Source organism: Engystomops pustulosus, chromosome 1 (genome assembly GCF_040894005.1).
Source record: "Engystomops pustulosus chromosome 1, aEngPut4.maternal, whole genome shotgun sequence".
In the NCBI taxonomy this organism is placed as follows: Eukaryota; Metazoa; Chordata; class Amphibia; order Anura; family Leptodactylidae; genus Engystomops; species Engystomops pustulosus.
The window spans coordinates 20,432,063-20,456,976 of NC_092411.1; the positions used below are offsets into that span (position 1 = coordinate 20,432,063).

General features: G+C 44.7%; 1 protein-coding gene across 1 annotated transcript; it reads right to left on the reverse strand.

The window, feature by feature from the left end:
• Nucleotides 1–1,532: 1,532 nt before the first annotated feature.
• LMBRD2 (LMBR1 domain containing 2) lies at nucleotides 1,533–23,481 on the reverse strand. The gene is made up of 18 exons (XM_072135003.1): nucleotides 23,336–23,481; nucleotides 21,675–21,890; nucleotides 21,022–21,152; nucleotides 19,448–19,558; nucleotides 17,156–17,323; nucleotides 15,949–16,159; nucleotides 15,789–15,863; nucleotides 15,172–15,285; nucleotides 13,496–13,679; nucleotides 13,132–13,313; nucleotides 11,521–11,654; nucleotides 11,016–11,121; nucleotides 10,832–10,929; nucleotides 10,108–10,211; nucleotides 9,902–9,948; nucleotides 9,487–9,592; nucleotides 8,928–9,054; nucleotides 1,533–5,774 (listed from the first exon to the last, which is right to left on the reverse strand). Exons 2-18 carry the CDS (start codon nucleotides 21,846–21,848, stop codon nucleotides 5,708–5,710), a joined length of 2,139 nt encoding a protein of 712 aa, XP_071991104.1. The 5' UTR covers nucleotides 21,849–21,890; nucleotides 23,336–23,481; the 3' UTR covers nucleotides 1,533–5,707.
• Between the last annotated feature and the right edge of the window lie 1,433 nt (nucleotides 23,482–24,914).

A 24,914-nucleotide genomic window follows, 5' to 3' on the forward strand; every position in this document is an offset into this window, starting at 1 on the left:
TCCCCTTTACACCTAGTGCCTCGCTGTCTCTTCTTGTCCCTTTACACCTAGTGCCTTACTGTCTCTTTTTGCCCCTTTACACCTAGTGCCTTACTGTCTTTTTGCCCCTTTACACCTAGTGCCTTACTGTCTTTTTGCCCCTTTACACCTAGTGCCTCACTGTCTCTTCTCTCCCCTTTACACCTAGTGCCTCGCTGTCTCTTCTCTCCCCTTTACACCTAGTGCCTCGCTGTCTCTTCTCTCCCCTTTACACCTAGTGCCTCACTGTCTCTTCTCTCCCCTTTACACCTAGTGCCTCACTGTCTCTTCTCTCCCCTTTACACCTAGTGCCTCACTGTCTCTTCTCTCCCCTTTATACCTAGTGCCTCACTGTCTCTTCTCTCCCCTTTACACCTAGTGCCTCACTGTCTCTTCTTGTCCCTTTAAGCCTAGTGCCTCACTGTCTCTTTTTGCCCCTTTACACCTTGTGCCTCACTGTCTCTTTTTGCCCCTTTACACCTAGTGCCTCACTGTCTCTTTTTGCCCCTTTACACCTAGTGCCTCACCGTCTCTTTTCTCCCCTTTACACCCAGTGCCTCACCGTCTCTTTTTGCCCCTTTACACCTAGTGCCTCACTGTCTCTTCTCTCCCCTTTACACCCAGTGCCTCACTGTCTCTTTTTGCCCCTTTACACCCAGTGCCTCACTGTCTCTTCTTGTCCCTTTACACCTAGTGCCTCACTGTCTCTTTTTGCCCCTTTACACCTAGTGCCTCACCGTGTCTTTTCTCCCCTTTACACCCAGTGCCTCACCGTCTCTTTTTGCCCCTTTACACCCAGTGCCTCACTGTCTCTTCTTGTCCCTTTACACCTAGTGCCTCACTGTCTCTTCTCTCCCCTTTACACCCAGTGCCTCACTGTCTCTTTTTGCCCCTTTACACCCAGTGCCTCACTGTCTCTTCTTGTCCCTTTACACCTAGTGCCTCATTGGGGGTCATTTACTTAGGGCCGGATTCGCGTTTTCACGACGTGTTACCCGAATATTTCCGATTTGCGCCAATTTCCCCTGAATTGCCCCGAGATTTTGGCGCACGAAATCGGATTGTGGCGCATCGGCGCTGGCATGCACGCAACGGAAATCGGGGGGCGTGGCCGAGCGGAAACCCAACGGATTCGGAAAAACATTTTTAAAAAAAATAAATCTGTCGCGGAGCTTGCACTTGCCTTCACTCAGCCCGGCTCGGTGTATTCCAGTGCGTTCTGATGCTCTTCAGCGCAGCAGCGCCACCTGGTGGACGGCGGAGGAACTGCCTTAATAAATCCCGGCCGGACCCGAATCCAGCGCAGGGAACGCGCCGCTGGATCGCGAATGGACCGGGTAAGTAAATCTGCCCCAATGTCTCTTCTCGCCCCTTTACACCTAGTGCCTCACTGTCTCTACTACCACAATCCCTGCGCTCCTGGAGGATCCTTCCTGTCCCCCCCCCCCACAAACTCCTCTCCCACCAGGTTAAATCTTAGGAAACCAAGTAAAGAAACAGACACAAAAGGCGAGGAGTGTAAAAGTTTTCTCTGTACAGGATTTTATTCCATGCAGACACATAACATGACAGATCGATGCATCGATGAGAAAACTGGAAAAATAAATCTAAAAATCGAACACAAGAGACGATAATAAAATACTCCACCAAATAACTTAACAGCGTTAGACATCTCAATAAATAGAATCCGAAAAATCCTTCACACCGGCAGAAATATTAAGGCAAAGAGAAGAGTCCTGGTCACCATCTTTATATACAAGACCATTCAGAAGACAAATCTTGTGTCCCCCCTCCCCCCATTCGTAATGGTAGCAACCACTAATTACAGCAATAGACTATGGAAATCCATACTGATCATTACATCTCAAATATATACATCAGGAGGACTAAAACAAAGTTATAAAATAGGGGGAACTCATTCATCAAAACTGCAGCCAATCACAGCTCAGCTTCTATCTCTTAAACTACTTTTAAACTAAATTAAAGGTGACCTGTGATTGGGTAACAGCCCCGATGTATCATCTTGATAAACGAGACCCTTAAAATATAATACAATATAATGGCTGATAATCTTGTGTCAGTATTATCAGATCTTGACTTGTCGTGACCATATGCAGAGCTAGTTATCACCGTAGCAACAGACTACAAACACATCTTGTGTTGTCTGATGCTGCAATTACACTCCTGTCCATGGATCAGACCACACACCATTTGTTTGTAGTCTGTTACCATGGAGATCCATGCTGCAAGCATAAAAGTAGATCAAGACCCATTCCCAAAGTCACTGTGATTCTTATTTCAGATACAGAAACACAACAAAACACCTCGATTCTGAAAGTGCACAAAAAAAGCTTCACAATATAAGTCTATTATATCATATTGGTGGGATCCAAGACTGATACACAGTGAATGGGAAAGGAAGCAGACAGCTCCACTCTCTGTGTAGTGGCCACATCTGGTTACTGCTGATTGTCTCCCATTCATTTAAATGGAAGCCAAGATGCAATGCTTTGCTTCAGCCACCACACAGAAGACGGCGCTGTCTGCTTCTTGTTCCATTCCCTGTGTATCAGCTTCTGAGAACCTCTGGACTCTCACTAAACTCAAATTGAGGCGCTATAAGATATTTTTTTTAGCCAATATTTGTAAAGGAAATCTACCATCAAAATCCATCCTGATAAACCAAGAACATTGACTCATAGATCCAGGCACCGGGACTGTGGTAATCTTCTTATATTTCTTATCCATGGTCTCCTTCCTTCTAAAATCAACTTTTAATATTATGCTAATGAGCCACAAGGTCTCTTGCCAATGTTACCAGAGGCCCTCCGTGCTGTAACTTTACAGGCGGTTACACTGTGCAGGAGCACTTCCCCCTCCCATTGTGTTAGATTACAACAGGCTGGGGGAGAAGCCCATGATGCTACAGCACGGAGGGGCTCTGGTAACACACCCAGAGCCCTTTTTGGCTTATTAGCATTAATTTAAAAGTTAATTTTAGAAGGGAGGAGGCCATGGATAACAAATATAAGGAGATTATCACAGTCACAGTGTCTGGAACTATGAGTAATGTCCCTGGTTTATCAGGATGGATTTTGATTTCCTTTAAGCCAAAAAGCCTTTTAAGAATAGGTTTCCACAGTTTTAGTATCAAAGAAAAGCAAATTCTTCCCTGGGGGAAAAAACAACAATAATTACGTGGGTTTTTCGAAAGGGACACATTACAGTCAGTGTAGTAATTTTGCCAAAACTTAAAGGCAACAATGTGGATAGTTCCTCGTCTTTTGTGGCATGTCATTATAGGCAACACATAGGCACAGGAGGACAAAATATAGAGGATTGCCCAGTAGTCATGGTCACTCTAGGACAGCTGCTGGACCTTTGGCAAAACTCAGACTTCATAAAAGTTTATATGTCGTTTTATCTGTTTTGGTATTTTAACACTTGGGGGCTTGTCCGGGACGGAATCAAAAGTAGCCTATGATATGCAATCGTGTCCTGTGCTTTACACAAAACAAGTGAACTAGGATAACTTCCTATTGGATGGTGCAGGAAAAGGTCTTGTTCTCTCTTTCAGTAAGGGCACCACCCCTGGTCCTACTGAAGTGAATGCAGGTAAGGTGCAATACCACACACAACCTGTTGGCGTACACTTTTCAATCCTTGAGAGTAGTAGCGGTAACTTTAGTATCATCCTGCAGGTGAGACAAGTGGCCCCATTACACAATTTCCAGTTCTAAAATCACAAAAACATGAACGGTCTGGACAGCAGCCGAAATAAAAATCGTTTTCTTAAAATTTCCCGGAAAGCCCCGCCTTTCGGTGCGCGTGCGGCATCATGTGACCTTTCACAGTTAAATGCCAGCAGTGATAATAGCAGAACGTGCATATTTATTCTATGTATATATCTCTCCTCCATACTTTACCCTGCAGCACCAAATCAATAACTGAAACAGAGTAAGCCGAACTTCATCACAGGAAAGAAGGATTTATAAGCTGCAGCCAACGAATCATCAAAAAGTGGAAATTATGCAAAAACCTCCAAAATAAAAAGAACTTCCTTTCTGCACAGATATTTCTGATCCCCATCACAATAGATCGTGATACACTGTACGAGGCACACAGGTCACTATATGATACTACAGTATATGTAAATGCACCTATGTAGATCTATACACTGACCCTAGGTGAAATAACGGCTCCCCCTAGTGGTGGCTCTGGAATAAATAATCATGGCCACAGCCAAACTTTTTGGATGTTGTTCAGACTACAATTCGCAGCATCCAGCATCAGAAAAGCAATCACATCCATCCATCACATGGCTGGGAAGGTGAATTAGCTGCAATACTAAGCACAACCACCACACAATTTATGGTGCTGTGCTTGGTAGGAAAGTAGACTAGTGAAGCGTTCTCACGTCTTTTTATTGTACAGATCCTGGACTAACCCTTTAAAAGATCACCTATGCTCCCATGTGCCACAGTGTCAAATACAGTGTTGTCTACCCATAGAAAAAACCTTCTACTGTATGGCAGAACACTACTAGTAAAACAAAAATATACAGTATATGCCATTAATATTTGATTTGATCATCAGGTCATTTAAAGCCCTCAATTCTGCTGATATAATATATTAATAGATTGTTCTGGTAGTCAGAGTTCTGTTTTTCCCAATACCCAGGTCCAAATACTCACAATAGGCATGAAAAATGCCTGCAAGCACCACTAGGGGGAGCTCAGTGTTATCAGATGCATACATGTCTGCAGTGAGCTCCAGCGCTCCCCCTAGTGGAGCTTATAGGCAAACAGAAAGTTATTATTTAGCTCTATGCCAATACCAGGAATCTGGAGCGGGGTATAAGAAGTTTTTCTTTCTAATATTTTAATTAAAAATATACATATAAAAATGTGAAAAAAAAACAAAACACACACATCAAAACTGTGTGTAAATAACTTGTATACTGACACATAAGGTCCTTGTGACTCCCTCCTCTGTGCGCCAGCCATATTGTACCTCTGTGATACGCTGAAACACTTAAATACTCTGTGCTGCTGTCAAACAGACAAATTTTCATCAACAAAAGGTCCCTTGTTTAGATAATGGGCATCCGAACTATTAAAGGGACGGTGCATCCAATGACCCCCCCAAAAATGTATTTCTACTATGTTTTTAGTGTAGATCTGGTCTGATCTGGTAACACTGAATTAAGATCCATCGACACTATACAATGGGTGGCGCACTGTGATAAATACCTAGGTCTCTAGTGTATACAGAGTAGTCGTCCATAGTTGTTTGCAATGTTTTTAGTCCCAGAAATTTTTTTTGCAGAGAAAACAGCAATAAATAAAGCAGCAGCAGCGTTTGCACAGATGATATATGCACGGCCGCACTATATAGCGGTACATTAATAAGATCCGGATTGCTGTACAGTGTAGTTCTCGTCACGTCCTGCAGGGGGCGACTATATGCATGCAGGTTATAGAACCTTCACAGTCCATTGTGAGAAGCGCGCTCCTGCTGCACACCGTGACCGCCCCCTGCTGGTGGCCCGATCCCAGTGTGTGGAGACGCCCTTGTAAACGTTAACCATACCGGCCAAGAGTTTTCCTATAATACAGCGATACCATTGGGGGAGGAGAGAGGCAGCAGAACTTTAGTGTTGCAGACGTTCCTTCTCCAGATCCAGGTATTATACATCATCAAATATCCTGCTGTTGGATTTAGACATGGATAAATAGCGTCCGGCTGGCTGATATCTAACAAGAAGGGAGAGAAGACTCGTAACCAGAGAGAAAGGATTACACAGCTGACCCAACACTGCGGTGGAGGCGCCACAGACCTGATACTATTCCCCAATACTTGTCAGTATTCTAGAACAGGTTCCTTATGGGGTCCCCAAGATGGATTCACCAGGGGCAACAGAATAAAAACAATAGGCATGTACTTTAGAACTCTAGGCTCCATGTTAGAGGCCACAATGTGCACCTGATGAGGCTGGATTCAGGTTCTATTTAAGCTGCACACCAGAGCTGTTACCATTACAGAGATACAATGCAATGAAACCCATAATTAAAGGGGATGTCCAGAAGTTGATATTACTATCGTATATACTCTAATACAAGCGGAGGTACCCAATTTTACCACAAAATACTGAGAAAACTTATTGACTCGAGTATAAGCTTAGGGTGGGAAATGCAATGCAGCAGCTTCGCCTAGCAATGAAAAGCTCTGCAGCAGCTTCGCCTAGCAATGAAAAGCTCTGCAGCAGCTTCGCCTAGCAATGAAAAGCTCTGCAGCAGCTTCGCCTAGCAATGAAAAGCTCTGCAGCAGCTTCGCCTAGCAATGAAAAGCTCTGCAGCAGCTTCGCCTAGCAATGAAAAGCTCTGCAGCAGCTTCGCCTAGCAATGAAAAGCTCTGCAGCAGCTTCGCCTAGCAATGAAAAGCTCTGCAGCAGCTTCGCCTAGCAATGAAAAGCTCTGCAGCAGCTTCGCCTAGCAATGAAAAGCTCTGCAGCAGCTTCGCCTAGCAATGAAAAGCTCTGCAGCAGCTTCGCCTAGCAATGAAAAGCTCTGCAGCAGCTTCGCCTAGCAATGAAAAGCTCTGCAGCAGCTTCGCCTAGCAATGAAAAGCTCTGCAGCAGCTTCGCCTAGCAATGAAAAGCTCTGCAGCAGCTTCGCCTAGCAATGAAAAGCTCTGCAGCAGCTTCGCCTAGCAATGAAAAGCTCTGCAGCAGCTTCGCCTAGCAATGAAAAGCTCTGCAGCAGCTTCGCCTAGCAATGAAAAGCTCTGCAGCAGCTTCGCCTAGCAATGAAAAGCTCTGCAGCAGCTTCGCCTAGCAATGAAAAGCTCTGCAGCAGCTTCGCCTAGCAATGAAAAGCTCTGCAGCAGCTTCGCCTAGCAATGAAAAGCTCTGCAGCAGCTTCGCCTAGCAATGAAAAGCTCTGCAGCAGCTTCGCCTAGCAATGAAAAGCTCTGCAGCAGCTTCGCCTAGCAATGAAAAGCTCTGCAGCAGCTTCGCCTAGCAATGAAAAGCTCTGCAGCAGCTTCGCCTAGCAATGAAAAGCTCTGCAGCAGCTTCGCCTAGCAATGAAAAGCTCTGCAGCAGCTTCGCCTAGCAATGAAAAGCTCTGCAGCAGCTTCGCCTAGCAATGAAAAGCTCTGCAGCAGCTTCGCCTAGCAATGAAAAGCTCTGCAGCAGCTTCGCCTAGCAATGAAAAGCTCTGCAGCAGCTTCGCCTCGCAATGAAAAGCTCTGCAGCAGCTTCGCCTAGCAATGAAAAGCTCTGCAGCAGCTTCGCCTAGCAATGAAAAGCTCTGCAGCAGCTTCGCCTAGCAATGAAAAGCTCTGCAGCAGCTTCGCCTAGCAATGAAAAGCTCTGCAGCAGCTTCGCCTAGCAATGAAAAGCTCTGCAGCAGCTTCGCCTAGCAATGAAAAGCTCTGCAGCAGCTTCGCCTAGCAATGAAAAGCTCTGCAGCAGCTTCGCCTCGCAATGAAAAGCTCTGCAGCAGCTTCGCCTCGCAATGAAAAGCTCTGCAGCAGCTTCGCCTAGCAATGAAAAGCTCTGCAGCAGCTTCGCCTAGCAATGAAAAGCTCTGCAGCAGCTTCGCCTAGCAATGAAAAGCTCTGCAGCAGCTTCGCCTAGCAATGAAAAGCTCTGCAGCAGCTTCGCCTAGCAATGAAAAGCTCTGCAGCAGCTTCGCCTAGCAATGAAAAGCTCTGCAGCAGCTTCGCCTAGCAATGAAAAGCTCTGCAGCAGCTTCGCCTCGCAATGAAAAGCTCTGCAGCAGCTTCACCTAGCAATGAAAAGCTCTGCAGCAGCTTCGCCTAGCAATGAAAAGCTCTGCAGCAGCTTCGCCTAGCAATGAAAAGCTCTGCAGCAGCTTCGCCTAGCAATGAAAAGCTCTGCAGCAGCTTCGCCTAGCAATGAAAAGCTCTGCAGCAGCTTCGCCTAGCAATGAAAAGCTCTGCAGCAGCTTCGCCTAGCAATGAAAAGCTCTGCAGCAGCTTTCCCCAGTAATTAAATGCCCATGCCGAGCACAGACATTTCATCCTGTGTAAACTGCCTATTCTTCCAGGTCATGTGAGACACATGACCGGATGATGACAGTTCTGTTTCTTAAAGGGGTTTTCCCACCAAACAAGTCAGGCCCGATCCACACAATAGGGCCCAACTTTCTGATCAGTAGGAGTCTCAGTGATGCGACCAATACAGATGACAAGAATGAGGGGTCAGATGGGGTCCTAGTTACCTCTGTCAGACCCCTCGTTGCTCCCCGAGATGAGTGGAGCAGACGGCAGCGCATGTCCGTCCTGCTGCATTCATCTGGGCAATCTCCATCAGCTCCAAAGAGATGAATGGAGCAGAACAGATAAGCGCAGCAGTCTGCTCCATTCATCTCTGGGGTCGACGAGGGGTTCGACAGAGGTACCTGGGACCCCATCTGACCCCTCATCACTAACACCCTTACCAATCAGCAAGTTAAACACTATCCTGTGAATAGGGTCTCACTTGTTTGGTGGGAAAATGTTGTGATGGCAGGAATAGGAGATGGGTGCACAGGTACTTCTCTCATGGAGAATGAGTGAAATGCTCTATCAGCGCTTCCCCCGATCTCCATTACAGCAGTCAGGAAAGTTTGGAAGTGCTGGATCCTCCTATGAAATGCAGGCACTTTTATGAAGATTTATTTCTTGCTAAAAAGTGTGTCCCTCGTCACTCATGTATAAGTCGGCTTCAGTTTTTTGTGCACATTTTTTGCGCTGTAAAACTCTGCTTACACCAAGTATATACGGTACCTATTTAATCCCCTACTGATTGGATCAGCAGCAGATTAAACCACATATTTTACCAATTGCTGGAGTATTTCTTACTGGCCTTAAAGAACTGTGTCCTTCCCCCGAAAACTTACCTTCCAGACTCTGCATCCAGTGGATCATCTGTGAAAGTTTCTGCATTAAAATCCAGGGGCTCAGCATCCTGCAGGAGCTCTATCCGATCCCGCTCCGTCCGGTTGTTTGCCCGCGTGTACTTTGATGCTGAAAGACAATACAGTACAGTTGTTTCCATACCAGAATTTAGGCTGTGAATGTTTGGCAGGTGTGAAAATAGAAGATAATGGAATATATGAATAGGTCACTAGTAAAGTCCCTGCTTCCCTTGCTCAAAGGTGGAGGTTTGAATCTCAAAGGTCAAGTCATATAATACTAAAATAATAGATCTTTTGTCACTGGTAACCCTGACACATGATGGAGATTTAGCCCTGTATGGTAAGGTGATCAGGGCCTTCACTGATGACCTATGTTTGAGGTTGCTGAAGCTACATTTTTGGTCCATGTTGCCCATGAAAAATCCAAGTGCAGTCTGCTGCAAAGTATTCAAAGTTTTCTAGAGTTTAGATGTGCAAGTCTAGAAATGCACAAAAATAACCCTCTACATATCAAAGACAAGGTCCACTATGAGACACTCACATCGGCTGGTGGTCATTTCTGTGTACGTCGGCTCTTTGGGTTCGGAGTTGACGTTCCGGTTGCGGCTGGTGTCTTCTCGGTTACTGGCGTATCGCTCCTTCCACTCCTGCGGCAGAAGACCATAGACACAGAGATTAATGGATGATGTGCACAATCACATCACATTCTAACCGCATCAGACACATTAATAATGGTGCATATCAGGAATCACCAAAGCTAACCCTTTCACGACTAGCCAATGTAAATATATGTTGGTCGGTCGTGAAGGGTGTTGTATAGACTCATAAAGCAGACTTTGCAGAGGGTCAATCAGAGGAACATGACTTAGCTGAGCGGTCTAACTCTAAGTCTATGAAAAGGAGGTTAACAAATGTCTTGAACCTCCAGGAATTTCTATAAATGACCTAACTCTTACCCTTCTCCGTGTTTCTCCATCCTCGTGTCGCTGTCGTTTTCTTTTCTCTATGATATGAAATAACAAATTGAATGTATATATGAGTTAATAGTTGGCACATTAAGGGGAACACGGATAATTACATCCCGCTGACACTTATACTGTCCATTCTCATTGCTGGCAGTGGATCACCTCGGTTTTTTACATAGTTGATTGTGAGAACCTACCTCTCCTGATTAACTCCTTCCCCTCATCTGTCAGGTCAGAGGTCATGTCGTTGTCCCCCATAAACTGCTGGAATCCAAGCAAATTCAAGCAACGCGTCCCCAAACTGTGAGAGAAACACAGAAAAATTCTGTGATGTAGCTGGAATATAAGCAGCCACCGGACGTCTCTGGTATGGCTTATATTTAATGACTATGCATTAGGATACGGCAGGGGGTATCAGGGTTAATTTTGAATGCCATATCATTCAGGGATTCAGGCAGCTGAGATATGGGGATTTTCAGTGAGATTATGGTTAGTGGTCTGTCTTACTAATAGATCGGTGGCTCTTCAGGGTCTCCTCTATACTATTTCTCTGTTTGAAGTGTCCAGGATTACACTAATTATTGGAAAAGATCATTTCAGATTGTGGGGGTCCGGATCTCAGCTGCGATATCCAGCACCACCACTGCCAAGCGGTCAGCATGCAAACCAAGAGCCTATGTGGACAATGAAGAAGTGCTCAGAGTACTACGGTGAATCGCTAAAACTACAGTGCCACAGGTCTGACCCAAGTTATTGAAATGAAAGTGATTATGTTAGTAACGGTGAATAGGATTGGAGCTTTATCGTCCACCAGTGCTAATACAATACCCATTCACCTATCATATTGTGAGAAATAGAAGAAGTAAATGGATTATTGGTCCAGCCAAGGGCTATCCCCGACTACCACATTGCTGATCTTACCTAAAGTAGGTGGCAATACACAGGATGACCACCAGCATGGGGTAATAGATGTAGAACCCATCAGCAATCAGGGGCAGGACCTTTAGAGACCCCATAATCTGTATGGAAGAAAATGAAAAAAAAATTTGAGATAAAAGGCTGCCATCTTGATATATTTCTGGTGAGTAGAAGCCCCGACACTTACTGAGGTGTAGGCGGTCTGCTCCGTATTCTGGTGGGATATGGACCCGTCCATGTGAGTCAGACCCAAGAAATTCAAACACAAAGGAGGCGTGAGACGACAAAACAACCTGAAGGAGAAATAGTGGGAGATTATTATGTCATTCCAATCAGCAGCCCTCCCTAAATGCTTTCCTCACAATAGCCTTGCTATATTTTAGAGATGGGCGTGGGTCCCAAAAGTGGTACTGACACTTGCGGCATGACCTTTCAGTGTGCCAGAAATATCTTTCAAAACACAGTGGAAAAAATGCAGCTAAAACTGGCAAAAAATATATGCAGATATTCTTTGCCCTAAACGAGGCGTCTTTCATATTACCTTGTGTTACACATATTACACCAACTTTTTCTGCAACACTGTCCAAAGACTTATCATCCACATCACCCTCTGTCCTCAGTATATCAATAAGCCAATACCAAGGACAGAGGCCGCTCTATGTAGGTAGATCTACAATTAGCGATGTACTCACATGCCACTGAACAGGAGACTGTACGCGTCTGTCTGATGATGTGAAGCAAAGTAGTAATAGTTAAAGACCCGGATCCTGAAGACTGTAGAATATACACAGATGCTCAGGAAGAATATAGTGAGGAAGCAGGCCACCTGCAAGAAGTAAGGAAACATGATATAGTACAGAAATATAGACTATAATCAAAATCAAGTATCAGGAATTCCCCATTACGGTGGAATAAACTTCTATCCTTATACATTACAATGTAGAAGTTGAAAAACAAATGGAGAGCGTTAAGTAAAGCAGGAAGCAGATTACATTAAAGGAAATCTACCACCAGTGTAACAACCTGTGAAGCTACAGCACGGATGAGCTCATTAGCATATTTATAAAAGTTGATTTTAGAATCATGGCCTCCATGGATAACACAGATGAGAAGATACCACAGTCACTGTGTCTGCATCTATGAGTAACGTCCCTGGTTTTTGAAAGGGATTTCTTAAACATTTGCTTATCAATGGTTTATCCTTATAGGTCATCAATAACTAGTTGAGTGGAGGGCTGACAGTTGCTCCCAGCACCAATCAGATATTTGGGCAAGAGCCGAGCATGCTGTCACAGAGCCTGACCCAGCAGGGAGCCCAGCATATACACCGAATGGAGAGAGGATGCACAACACAACTAAATTATCAAAAATTAGGTTTTTTTTCATAGTTTTTGATCTCAGTTATTGTGAGCAAAAAGCAAGTGTGGAAATTACACAGAGATTAGAAAATTAGAAAGATGTGTACCTGTTCTGTGTTCTGGTTTTGATGCACAACAAATCCTAATACAGGCAGTACCCAGGTTTTGTTCATAAGTTGAATTTGTATGTAAGTTGGAACTGTATATTTTGTATCTTTTGTATATTTGTCCCAAAATTTTTTGCTACAATCGTATCAATAAAACTTAATTACAGACAGCATACAGCTCATCATTGAAGCCTGGGACAAATGTAAAGTATCCAGCAAGCGTTACCAGAAATGTCAAAGGACAGAGAGGTCCGTTTGTAACAAGGGGTGGTCTTTAAGTTGGGTGTCCTTAAGTAGGGGACCGCCTGTATATAGTAATCTTGTTGTGTACCCTCTTCTCTTTCCATCCTCTGATTATAAAGCACCATCTACTTCTGGTTCTGAAAGACTGGGGCAGTGATGAAAAACCTTTTAGAGACTGAGTGCCCAAACTAAAAACCAAAAGCCCCTTTTCTAACGCAAAGTTCTAACATTGCAATTTAAGCACTAACTTATTGCTCCCTGTTCTTCCAAAACTCCCCCCCCCCCACCCGAGGCGAAAGAGTTGAAAGAAGGAGGACAAATTCAGACTATCATTCTATCTTTTCTCCAGGGTCTCTTTGTACAGGAAGGATATTGAGGCCAAGCTCAATCTCTTTAGTTGCCTTGGTCTACAGGAAAATCTTTTGAGTCCTGTCTGGTGAACTCTGTGCTGGGGCAATGGCCTGGGTGCCCACAGAGAGGGCCCCGAGTGCCACCTTTGGCACCCGTTCCATCTCTGGTTCCTCGGCCATAGGTTTGCCAGCAATGGACTAGGCTATCAACGCCGTATCATGAACCATTTTTGTCACCCTCTTACCTCAATGTAAATATAGTTGTAGGTGGTTTCAGCTTGTTGTATGAACACAGCAAAGAGAGACAGGACGGGATTTGTGCTGAAGAAGGTGCACTCCGACCACACCACTACAGCAGAGAAAATCGCCAGGATGATTGCCAGGATCCGCAGACACCAGGGGCGCAACAGACACTCCCAGTACCACTCTGTGCACGGAAAACACACGCATTAGTTTGGGTTTTAAAAACTACAAGACTGAAGGGCAGCATGAGCCCTGAATGTCCCCTAATGAGCAAGAGCATTGGGAGATGGTGGGTGGGTGTAAACGAGGACCAACAGCGTAAGGACAACTGATAACAAGGATTTCAGATTCAGAGCAGTTACCCACCAACAGAGGGGGTGTAGAAGTGCCTGCTGATCCAGCTTTCTGGCTCCTGAGGGGGGAAGGTGTGTACAAATTGCCTGGTGGCGCTCGTCTCATTCTTGGCGACATCTTCCAGGTGAAAGGCTTGTTCCAGGAGCATCCGCCACTGGACCTGGGTGCGGTTGTGTCTCTGGACTGCGTAGTTCACCTGTTGATAGAGAGATAAGATAATAAAGTGGGTGAGAATGTGGAGTAAGAAGCTGAACTCTAAGGGCACATTCACATGGCCGTCTGCGGGGACGTACATGCGGCCGAATGTACGTCCCCATAGACGGCAATAGCGGCACGGCGGGGATACATACCGGGCCGCATACCGCAAAAAGATCACCTCCTCCTCCTCTCCAGCACACGGCGGGCATACCGTGTGTGAATGGACCCTAACTTGCATCAAGTGTATAGCTGCCTATATGCAAGGCATTTAGAGGCTGGGCATTGTCCCATGAATAATTTCTTTGTTCTCTAGAAACAATTTCCCAAGTTGCTTGCACACACTTTTAGTCTTTTACTCCTCACTCCTCAACATAACTTATAATCGGTCTCCTTATCCTTCTGGCAGCTGCAAATAGATACCCAAGTAAGTTTCCCAGTCAGTCTTCTTCCCCTAAAGTTTCTGCTGCAAGTGTAGATCCCTGGTGTCTCCTTTCCCAGAGGACCCAATTAGGTTCTCCAGTTATTCTCTACCCTCAGTATAGAATCCCCATAAGTCTCCTTCCCCCGTATGGACCAGGACTAATTTCTCCAGTCAGTCTACTTCCCATTCTGGCAGCTGTAAATATAGACCGCAGTATTATCTCCCCCCAAAAAAAGGCTGGTGTGCAGCCGAAACACGTGCTGTGGCTGTCTTTCCCCTACAGATGCGAGGTCATACTCTGTATTCTTGTTATGGGTAAGCAATATTTGTCTTTATGTTAACACTTATTCTGGCCTTCTGCTGCATTACATAGGAGTCCTTGTACTATAGTGATGTTTGTAGCACTTGCAGGCCTGTATTGCCACCTTGTGGCTGTTGTCAGGTATTGCTTTTAACCCCATATATTCTGATGATTATCCTTGCTATATGTATGACGGGTTGGAATCTTTTTCTACTCTGTCCTGTATATCCGCAACTTTTTAACCTATTTATCTGTTATCTGTATATGTGTTGGTATATTAAAATAAAAAAAAAGTAGAAAGTTTGTATAAAAGTTTTATTAGCTCCAAAATAAAGATTATATTTTCTTAATAAATTATTATTATTATTATTATTATAAATTGGTTCTTTTACTACCCCTCCTGCTTTAGGTTTGGAGAAATATTGTGTTACATTGTCTCTTTTCCAAGTACAAAACCCCAGTTATTCTTCATAACCCTGGCTAGCCACAAGTATAGATCACTAATAAACTCCCTGTAAATCTCCTTCCCCAATATGGACCACGAATAAATGGGAAGTTCGTCTTCTTCCCATTCGGGAAGCTGTAAATATAGACTGCAATATAATCTCCAGTTATTCTTTCATGGTATATGTAAATATAGACCAACAGTCAGTCTTCTTCCTCTTGTACAAAACACCCCTAGTAAATTCCCCAGTCAGTCTCCTTCCCCTTCTGGCAGCTAAAACATCACATCCAGGCAGGTGACACTTCCTATGATGTATCCGGTACCTGTTTATGGAGTTTTACTAGCGTCTTCTCACTGGGATAGTTGATGTTTTTCTCTTCAAAGTCTTCATAGTCGTCCATGTTTCTCCCCATCTTCTCTTGGTATTCTGTAGGACACTGGGGATATACATATAGCATGTCACTAAGGGAGCCTGCACACGTCCGGAGACAGCTGCCGTGAGCTAGCCGCAAAGATGGCAGGTTGGCAATGGCTGCCATAGATGTGCATTATGCACGGACACCATGCGAGAGCACATTGTGGAATGTAATGGGTAAGGAGCACTCACACCTCCCCTCCTGACCCAGGTTGCGGCTCAAGGCACACGTCTGCTGCTGCTGCGGATGTGTGTGTGTGGCCTTGCACAAATAATTAGTCACTCAATTAAAAACATTTGTTTTTGACTTCCCAAGCCCTTGGTGATCAGCAGATATGGGGTCCACTACAAAGGACGTGAGGTATTACATGGCAGCCAATAGATTGTAATACAAAGGCCATACCATTACAAACCTGTACATCAACAATAATATGTTGGGATAACCACAATTTCTGTCCCTTGTCCACCTCATAACCACACATATGATAAAAGGTCACGTCTAACCCTCAGTCGTTGCTCCATTACCTTCCTTAAGATGGTGTCCACACATTTCCGCAAGGGGTGGTTGTACTTAATACATTCGTTCACTTTACGGACTTCCTGCAGGAAAAAAAATTACAAAAAAAAGTTACAAAACAGAGACTGGATGACACCTGGATGTTAGCGATAAGGAGGTCACCCTCACCTCCATGACGTCCTCCAGGTTCTCCTCAGCATCTGCCTTCTCGGTCATGAGTTTGGCCGCTTTGAAGTAGGTCTTCATCAGCAGATAGCCTTTCTTTGCCCCGTACCAGTGCGAACGTGGGATCTCTACCAGACCGTACCCCATCAGCAACACCAAGAGGAAGAGACCCCAAGTGTTGGCTGCAGCTATTCCTATTGTCTGTAGCTGGTACCTGAAATAGAGGACATGTTAGATCAGTAGCTACTCCTAAATAATTGCTTTTTTTTAGCAATGTTCCATTTAAAGGGGGTGTTCTACTTTATATATACTGACAATCTTAGTTTGGGTGAAAGCTGTACTCTTGGCATCGCATACTCATCAACTCTGCCCATGGTGGCTGAAGCTCAGTCCCATTCAAGTGTATAGCAACCTGCAGTAACCTACCACAGCCACTATAGAGAGAATGGAGCTGTGCAGCTCAGGTTCTGGTACCTGCAGTGAAGGTTTTATATTTGTTGCAGGTACCAGACAATGGACAGCCTACGATTTGATAAAATAATCCCCCAAAATGTTAAAAAAAATCAGCATAACCCATAATAATAATAATAACAACAACTCTTTATTTATATAGTGCACACAGATGGGGCTCACAATCTAAACAACCTACCAGTATGTTTTGGAGTATGGGATGAAACCCACGCAAACACAAGAAAACATACAAACTCTTTGCAGATGTTGACCTGGGTGGGATTCGCATCCAGGACCCCAGCGCTGCAAGGCAGAAGTGCTACTCACTCAGCCACCATGCCGCCCGGAGCGGTCCAAGAGTTACCATAACTGGCAAAACCTTGGAATAGGTAAATTGTTCAAAAATCAGTAGAGGTCAGCTATGATGTTACAAAGTGTATAGAGCCAGATACAGATGGACCTTACACCGTGTAGTTACTCAGTTGTTCTATTGCAGCCAAGCTACCAGTTTAATGGGACGGTAAACTGCAATAGTGTTATATGGCCATCAAAGAGATTATGGAGCCATCCGCTTCAAGTCCTGTATACCCAGTAACATCATCCAATCACAGGGGTTCCGTGGGTCAGAACCCCAACGATCTTAAATTAATTAACTAACCTAAGGATAGTCCATTAATTGTAAATCTCAGACAAACCCTTTACAGAGTTATATAACGCCAGGGCATTAAATCCGGATATTTTAGGATTATGTGTTTCTTACCATTCAAGGTGGAACTTTGGGTTGACAGCCACATATATTAAGAGGGCGCCAAAGATCAGCAGGTATGTGCCGTAATATATGGCGTTCTCAATCAGAGCCGTTTTAATTTTCCCCGTGATAGAAAAGCCACCGGATCGGGCGTAGGACTGCATGAAGGGCAGCAGGATCCTGCGAGAGAGAAGAATGAGGTTACATGACATGGAAGGGAGCTACATACATGCAGCAGCGCAGATCTCCGGCTATATGGGCTTATTTACATGGATGTATTTGGTTCCTGCAGTGTGTCGGCCATATTTCCTAGAACAAGCGTTGTCCCGGAAGAAGTCATTCACTGATCCCCATGAAATGGATACAGCAATTTTTTTTTTAATTATTTGCTCAGCAATACATTTCTCTTTTGTTGCTTACACTGTATGTTTTTTCCTTTAATAAATTATCTGCGTGATGCTGTAAAATGAGTGTTGTACATGGCCTACTCCTAGATGATAACAGTTTTTTAAGTGTTCTGTTAATAAGGGGTTGTCAAAGGTGATAAGAATGTCCATATACATTTTGGATAATGGGCTGCATGATTGCCTTCCTCTTTCTTTGGGATTAGATTGGTGAAACTCTCCATCTGGATACAGTAGTTATATAGGGGTTTTGCCATCTATATTCCCCCATAGCTTTCATTTTTCTGCTGGACTAACATTTGAGTTCCTGTTTACACACTCTTTAGTGTGGTATAAACGCCTGGTTATCATGTCCTTCAATTTGTTCCCTTGAAGGGGACCTGTCACCACATTTTCACAAATACAGCTAGTGACAAAAATAGTTTCCCCTCACATCCCATATAAAATCAACTTTGTCACCTTACCTGGGATACAGTGAGTTGTAGCAGGAGTTGGAGGGGGCGTGTCCTTCTCAGCAAAGCCTAGTGGCTCCTCCCCATACCCTCTTCTCACCATGACCCTTTCATGTCATGTGATCAGAGATGTTATCGAAAGTCCTATTGTCACACTTGCAAAATCTGCCACATATCTGTATCTGATCAAATTAAACCACAGCATGCCTCCAGGGACTTCCACTCCTCCCCATCCCCAATGGAGGCTGCTACAATTTCATGTGATCAAATACAGACATGGGGCGGATTTTGCAAATGTTGATAACAAACTAGTTGCAGGACATGCATCATTACATTGTGAAAAGGACGCATGAGGAGGAACCGCTAGAAGTGGCTGAGCAGGACACACTCCCTCCAACTCCTGATAGATCTGGCAGTATGCCAGGTAAGATAACAAAGTTGATTTTATGGGGAAGGCAACAATTTTTAGCTCAGTTAATAGGGCTCTAGGGGAACCTGTCACTAGTAGTATTTGTGAAAAATGTGGTGACAGGATCCCTTTATACAAAATGGCACTGCCCTAGCCTTCTTTATTCATGTGCCCTAACATTAAATGGTGCATGCACGGCTTATTCTCATTCCATTCCATCCATCCATTAACCAAAGTGGCGTCAGAGGCTTCCAGTGCTGTACTGCACAGACAGAGGTTACATGGAAGGCTGTTACATATCCATACTGACATGCCCAGTAGTCACTAGTAGATGCCACATTTTCTTTGTGCATACCAGATAATCACAAGGCTTGTCACACTGGACCCACCCAGGGAATTAGAGGGGTTATCCAAAATTACAAAACAACCTGGAGCCGCAACGTATCTGCTCTCATTCAGCTTCAGCACCGGCCATTACCACCGGCCTCTATTTGCATACAGAGGCCGGTGGGTGATGCTACTTCAACAATGCACCAGCCCGCTTCAGCAGCAGTTACAGGCTGTAGCAGCTGTCAACACCGCATAACAGCACTGACGGCTTTTGTGTACAAGAGAGACCGGTTGTAACAGGCGGCGCCGCAGTTGAACAGCATGAAGAAAGTCAACATCACCTCGAGCCATATACCAGGAACTATTGTAACACTGGAGAGCCCCTTGAATGTATATTTCTTTCACTCTTTATGTATGTAATATTTATTACATTTCTGTATTGGGTTGATGACTCAATATATTACATCTATTTCTGGTTTTAAATGTTTTACCATTATCATATGTAATTAAAATATTATGACATCATTTATTCTCCGTGGCCTTTATAAACCCACGTGTGGCACTATTGTACTGCTTGAAAAAAAGCTGAATGAGATGAAATAAATGCTTTTTAGAGTGCTTTCGGGTTGGAAGCATTGGGGATAGCAAACAGTGCTGCTTTTAGGACTGTGTTGCTGATTTTTGCATTTTCCTTTCTCTAGATACTCACCAAGTAAGAAACTGGGATGTCCAGTAGACCACACGCCAGAAGATGGGCATGATGCCCTTGGGGATGTAGCTCCATGGCTTGTAGCACTCCTGATGGGCATCGCTCATCACACTGACATGGAACAAAGCAGATATTAGGATACGTGATACATGAAAGAGGAAGTGAAAATCACAAGTATAGCCATTTAAAAGAAAGATTTCCCTTATGTTATAATAGTCTTCTATTCTACCCTCGAATATCATGTGTCTCCTCTGCCCCCTCCCCCAGGCACCATTAGCAGAACACAGGCCTTGTGTATGAGGTCCATGATGAAAGGTGAGTGCCGGCAGTGATGGCAGACATTAGGACGGCTCCCCTGCTCTCTCCATTGATTAGGAATACAAAGTGCAGAGATATAAGAAGTCAGCGGGGAGAGGAGATGCACAGGATTTGCTCTCACCACCGCTGCTTCCATATGCATTGCAGATTCCCTGGAAATTCCTAGTCCATTAACCAAGGACGTGTGCACGCCAGTTTTCTGGGGCTTATTCTTCAATTTGAATACAAAGGGATAAGACCCCTGCAGTGTCGACCATCACGCTGACTCTGCAGATCTGGTCTCACCACAAACAATGCAGTTTCACTTAGACTCATCCTTCCTTCTTTTGGACAAAAGAAGAACCAAAAGACAATGCAGAGGCCCCCAAACGTCATCAGTAAAAAACCTGGAGTCATCACAAAAACTGGTCTGGTGAGGAGCGCAGCTCTGGAGCACACATGACCAAATCAACCACTGACATTGTATGTATATGAAGCAGGGGATACACAAGCACATTGATCCTGTCACCATGTGGATAAGACTTCGTTCACACTGTGCAGTGTCCATTTCCTGTAGAATGGTGTCACACAGTGTAAATAACAATGCAAAAGAGTGAAGTTTACCCCTTTACCCAGGGTCAGATATCAAGCCTACTTTCCTCTGTACAAGGCTGTAGAGCTTGGTTTCTGTTATTCTCTTTCCATAACAGAAGGGTAGAAAAGAAACTCATAATAGTGGTGTGAATTGGACTGTACTTTTCACCAAATGTTTAAAGAGGATCTGTCACCCTCAAAAACGGCAGCTCCTAGTGCCAAAACAAATGCAGCGGTGTTACACTGCTAGCGTTATTTGAAACCTCTGATAACGCTATCTAACACTGCTGTGCTGTACACTAGAAACGCCGGACTGCTCACAAAGTGGTCCAGCGTATTCATGAGGCGACTGGATTAGGGGCAGTCACCTCTGGCCTATGGAGAGGGCGGGGCGGTCCTCGGCCTGCACCCTCAGGAATACGCCGGACCGCTTTAAGAGTGGTCCAGCGCTTGTACTGTACAGCGCAGCAGTGTTTGTTAGCGTTATTGGAGGTTTTCGATAATGCTAGCAGTGTAACACTGCTGCGTTTGTTTTCGCACCTTTTTGCTGCTTACTCCTAGTGCCGTTTTTGAGGGTGACAGGTCCTCTTTAATGCTAAAATCTACCAGAGACAAACCTGCCCCGAGTAAGTCATGTGTAAACCAGATCACGAATTCCATCATGGAGCACATAGTACAAATACCTTGAAGGTTTAGCAGCTGCTTCTGATGCGGAGGCATTAGTAATCCCGGGTCTTGTACTTGTAGTAAACTGGCTGACGTTAATGGTGGCGGGGGTGACCGCATTCCTGGCAATGCATCGATTATATATTGTCTGGAGGGAAATAAAGAAAGAATTGACTTAACTGTTGTACACAAGATTAGCCTGAACTTGCTGTGTGGTGGGAATCTGAAAGGTGGGACCCCACTGATCCAGAGAATGAGCATTACAGCTCCATTTAACCCCTATGGGACTGAAATGAACCAGTGATGTACTCCGCTATTCCTCAACACTTTAGAGACCTGTTCTTGCTGTCAGTGAATGAGAACTCTAAAGTTTTCATTCAGAGGCAGTGACCCTGTACATAGCTAGTCCTGCTCTCATCTGAGGAATGGAGACAATTATATCCAGTCTAGACAATGCTCTGTGAGCTAAAAAGCCTGGACTCCAGACTGATACATCTGTGCAGCTGCTGCTCATGTGTTTAGCTCACAGAGCATTGTTTAGACTGGATACAATTGTCTCCACTTCTCAGCTGAGAGCAGGACTAGCTATGTACAGGGTCACTGCCTCTGAATGGCAAGAAGTGTGTTGGGTCCAGGATCCCATCTGCTCCTGGCAGAGCTTCCTACTCACCGTACTGACATCCAGCGGTATAATGAATACAATCAGGAAGCACAGGCACCAGGCCAGCAGTGTGGCCACCAGCACCAGCTTGTGTTGTTTCTTGAAGTCTCCATATCGTTGCAGAAGGAATAGGGCAAGGAAGAAGACGAATACGACCTCTATACCAAGGGCTGCGCCGCTCATGGTGACCAAGGCCTGGGGGGTAATGGAATGAAGTCCGGAATCCTGCAGGAGAGGAACAAGTGGATATATATGTACAGCGCAGAGAAACATGTGGGCAATGGACAGATGGGAACAGAAATGTTTTTTTTTTTTACAACATATATTTGTATGTTATTATATTTATGGGGCTGATACCCAGGCACATAAAATAGGGGGAGCCCTGGAAAACCCTTAAATAACTCAGAAGGAAAGGGGGCGGGTCTTAAATCTTTATATATCCTCATAACACTTCTATGCCAGTCATGGAACCTTGAGAGCATAGTGACTCCCCTCTCTAGAATGCACAGCACATACCGTGTGGGTGGTCACAAGCCCCCACATTCCTCATATTTAGGGTCCATGACTTGCACCCTGTCCTATCCAACTATTTAGTGATTGTGAAATATTAACCTCATCAGATGGAACTGATCATTACATGGAGGAGCACCCAGCCCGAAATCACACCCTGCCATTACCACAGGGGAACGAGGACTAGAAGAGCAACAGGTATATAACACAACAGCAAAGATGTCCTAAAAAAATATACCCTGCACCCGGACCTGCCGACAGGAGAGATCTGCTGCATCACTCAGCTCCTCGCTATGTACTGTATAAGCCCTGTGCCGCCTCTATGCTAGGAGTATAAGCTGTAGTATCCAACCAGGTGTCTGATAACAGATTTTACTCAGAGGAGAAGAGAGGAGCAGCTCAGTGCAGAAAACACAGAGCACAGCAGTGTGAGGAGAGGCCCCCATTGCTCTAGAGAAGATACAATCCTGCAATATAAATCCATGTATCACAGTTCTGCTGCTACTAACAACTTACAAAAGGGTCTTATTATACATCACTCTGGGAACAATACATAACACCGGCCGCAGGGAGCACAGCAATCCTACAAAGATAAGATTTTGAGGGACGGCACACACACAAGACATTTTTCTTTACGTTCCGGCCCAATACATTGACAGCTGATGTTTTGTTACAATGTATCCAGTGGGGACAATCCTCTGTGACAGAGACCCATCTGCTGCACAGTTCTCTCTTCTGTATTGGCTATTCGTTACAATGTATCAGAGATGATCCAATGTCTTCATAGAGATCTGGACTGGACACAAATGTAACAAATCCTCAGCTGTGAATGTCAAGCATCTGGGTAATGCTTCCATTCCACAACAGCAAGAAAAGAACTTGGAATTAAAGGGCAATCTAAAATATAAGCTGCAGAACCTCCCCTTTAACTACAGGACTGGGGGGTTGTTTCTATTTGAGTTTAACCCTTACAACGCCAGACATTGAGTAAAATGTACCAAAACCCGCCCTGGACGGTCTATAAATACAAAGTAATGAAGCATTAACCCCTTGCTGGCAGTAAGCCATAACATCACATGGTAATTATTCCTGGATATAGATGTATGATGTGCACCGCAGTGACAAGTCTATGCCGCACAGTGTGAATGAAGCCTCCTCACCTGCGCTACACGGCGATCCTCATCCCTCGGTCTCCTCCGGGACTCACGGCCGGGAACCCTCAGCTGACAACAGGAGGAAAAAAATGTCCCTTACGTCATTTCCGGACAACTTCCGCCTTGCATTGACAACCAAACGATTACCACAGGAGAACTTCCGCCCTGGCGTGACGCGCCGACGCTAGAGGTGACATAGAGTAAACTTAAACCGTACAGCAACTTGTCTCCGCTACGGCGGCCATTTTGTTGGTGCCCAGTCGCTTCTATATTTTGTGTTCTGTAAGGAGTGAGAGGCGAGAGGAATAAGAAGAGGATCGTTTTATAATTTGTTTATTCTTTCTCGTGTTTTGGAGTCTTTTTTTGTGCCAGTTTACCAAAATTGTAGGAATTGTATTTCAGTCAGAAACATGTTGAATCATAACGGTGGAGCAAGGAGTCGTCAGCTACTTACCCTACCATGGGGCCACACAAGAGGGACATAATAAGAGGGAGGAGGGCACAAAAATGAGATATTATACATGGTGTACAGGACATGAGGCATCATGTAATATGTGGGCCACTACAATGATTATTAATCTGTGTGGATATGGAACTGGAAGACATAGGGAAGATCCCTTTAACAAGATTCTTGAATAACTGGTACTATACCGGATTGTTGAGTTGCCCTTGGATCCAACCATAAACTCAGCCCTGAGTAAGGTCAGACAGGTTTTCCTGTATGGCCAGATTCCGCTCACATATACACACATCTCCTGTACTGCGGGAGCAGGGACGTGAGGAAGACATCAGAAGAGCCAGAGGAACATCCTGTCCAGCAGTGTGAAGAGGAAAAAAGCTCTACACACAAGATAAGCGTTTTGATCTGAGACGCAGCGCCATGATAGTAAAGAAGCCCTTTCCCCTTTGATGATTAAACCTTGTTTTCTCCAGGCACAGACAGTGCCCCCTTGTCTTTTGATTGATTTAACCTGGAACAACTTTCCACCATATTTTTTTGCATGGACCATTTATATAAATAGATTATGTCCCCTCAACATGTACATGTTACCTTTTTGCTACAATTGAATTCAGTGCCAGGCAGATGTGCATACAGCATTGTCCATTTTAGGGTACATTCACATGGCAGTATGCCCTCCGGGTACTGGAGAGGAGGAAGAGGTGACCCCTCCCCCTGCCATAGAAAACAGCGTCGCACATCAGCACACAGGGAAAGATCAAGCATGCTATATCTTTTTCAAAATAAAATAAAAAAAATTGGTTCTCCTTGTGTATAGATTGTGTATAGTGTAATATGACATGGAGGTATATTCCATTTACAGACACAACCCATGGACAGTTGTGGTGTAGTTTCTGGAATATAGAAGCTGGGCTTTTCTAATGCTGGACATCTTAAACCTCTTGTGCCCCCCTCCCTTTCATAGATTGTAAGGTATTCTATCTTCTGCGCGCGCCCCCCCCCCCCCTTCTTAAAGATTGTAAGCTCTTATACCTCCTGTGTCTCCTCCTCTCCCTCCTCATAGATTGTTAGCTCTTATAACTCCTGTGAATAGATTGTAAGCTCTTATACCTCCTGTGTCCCTCC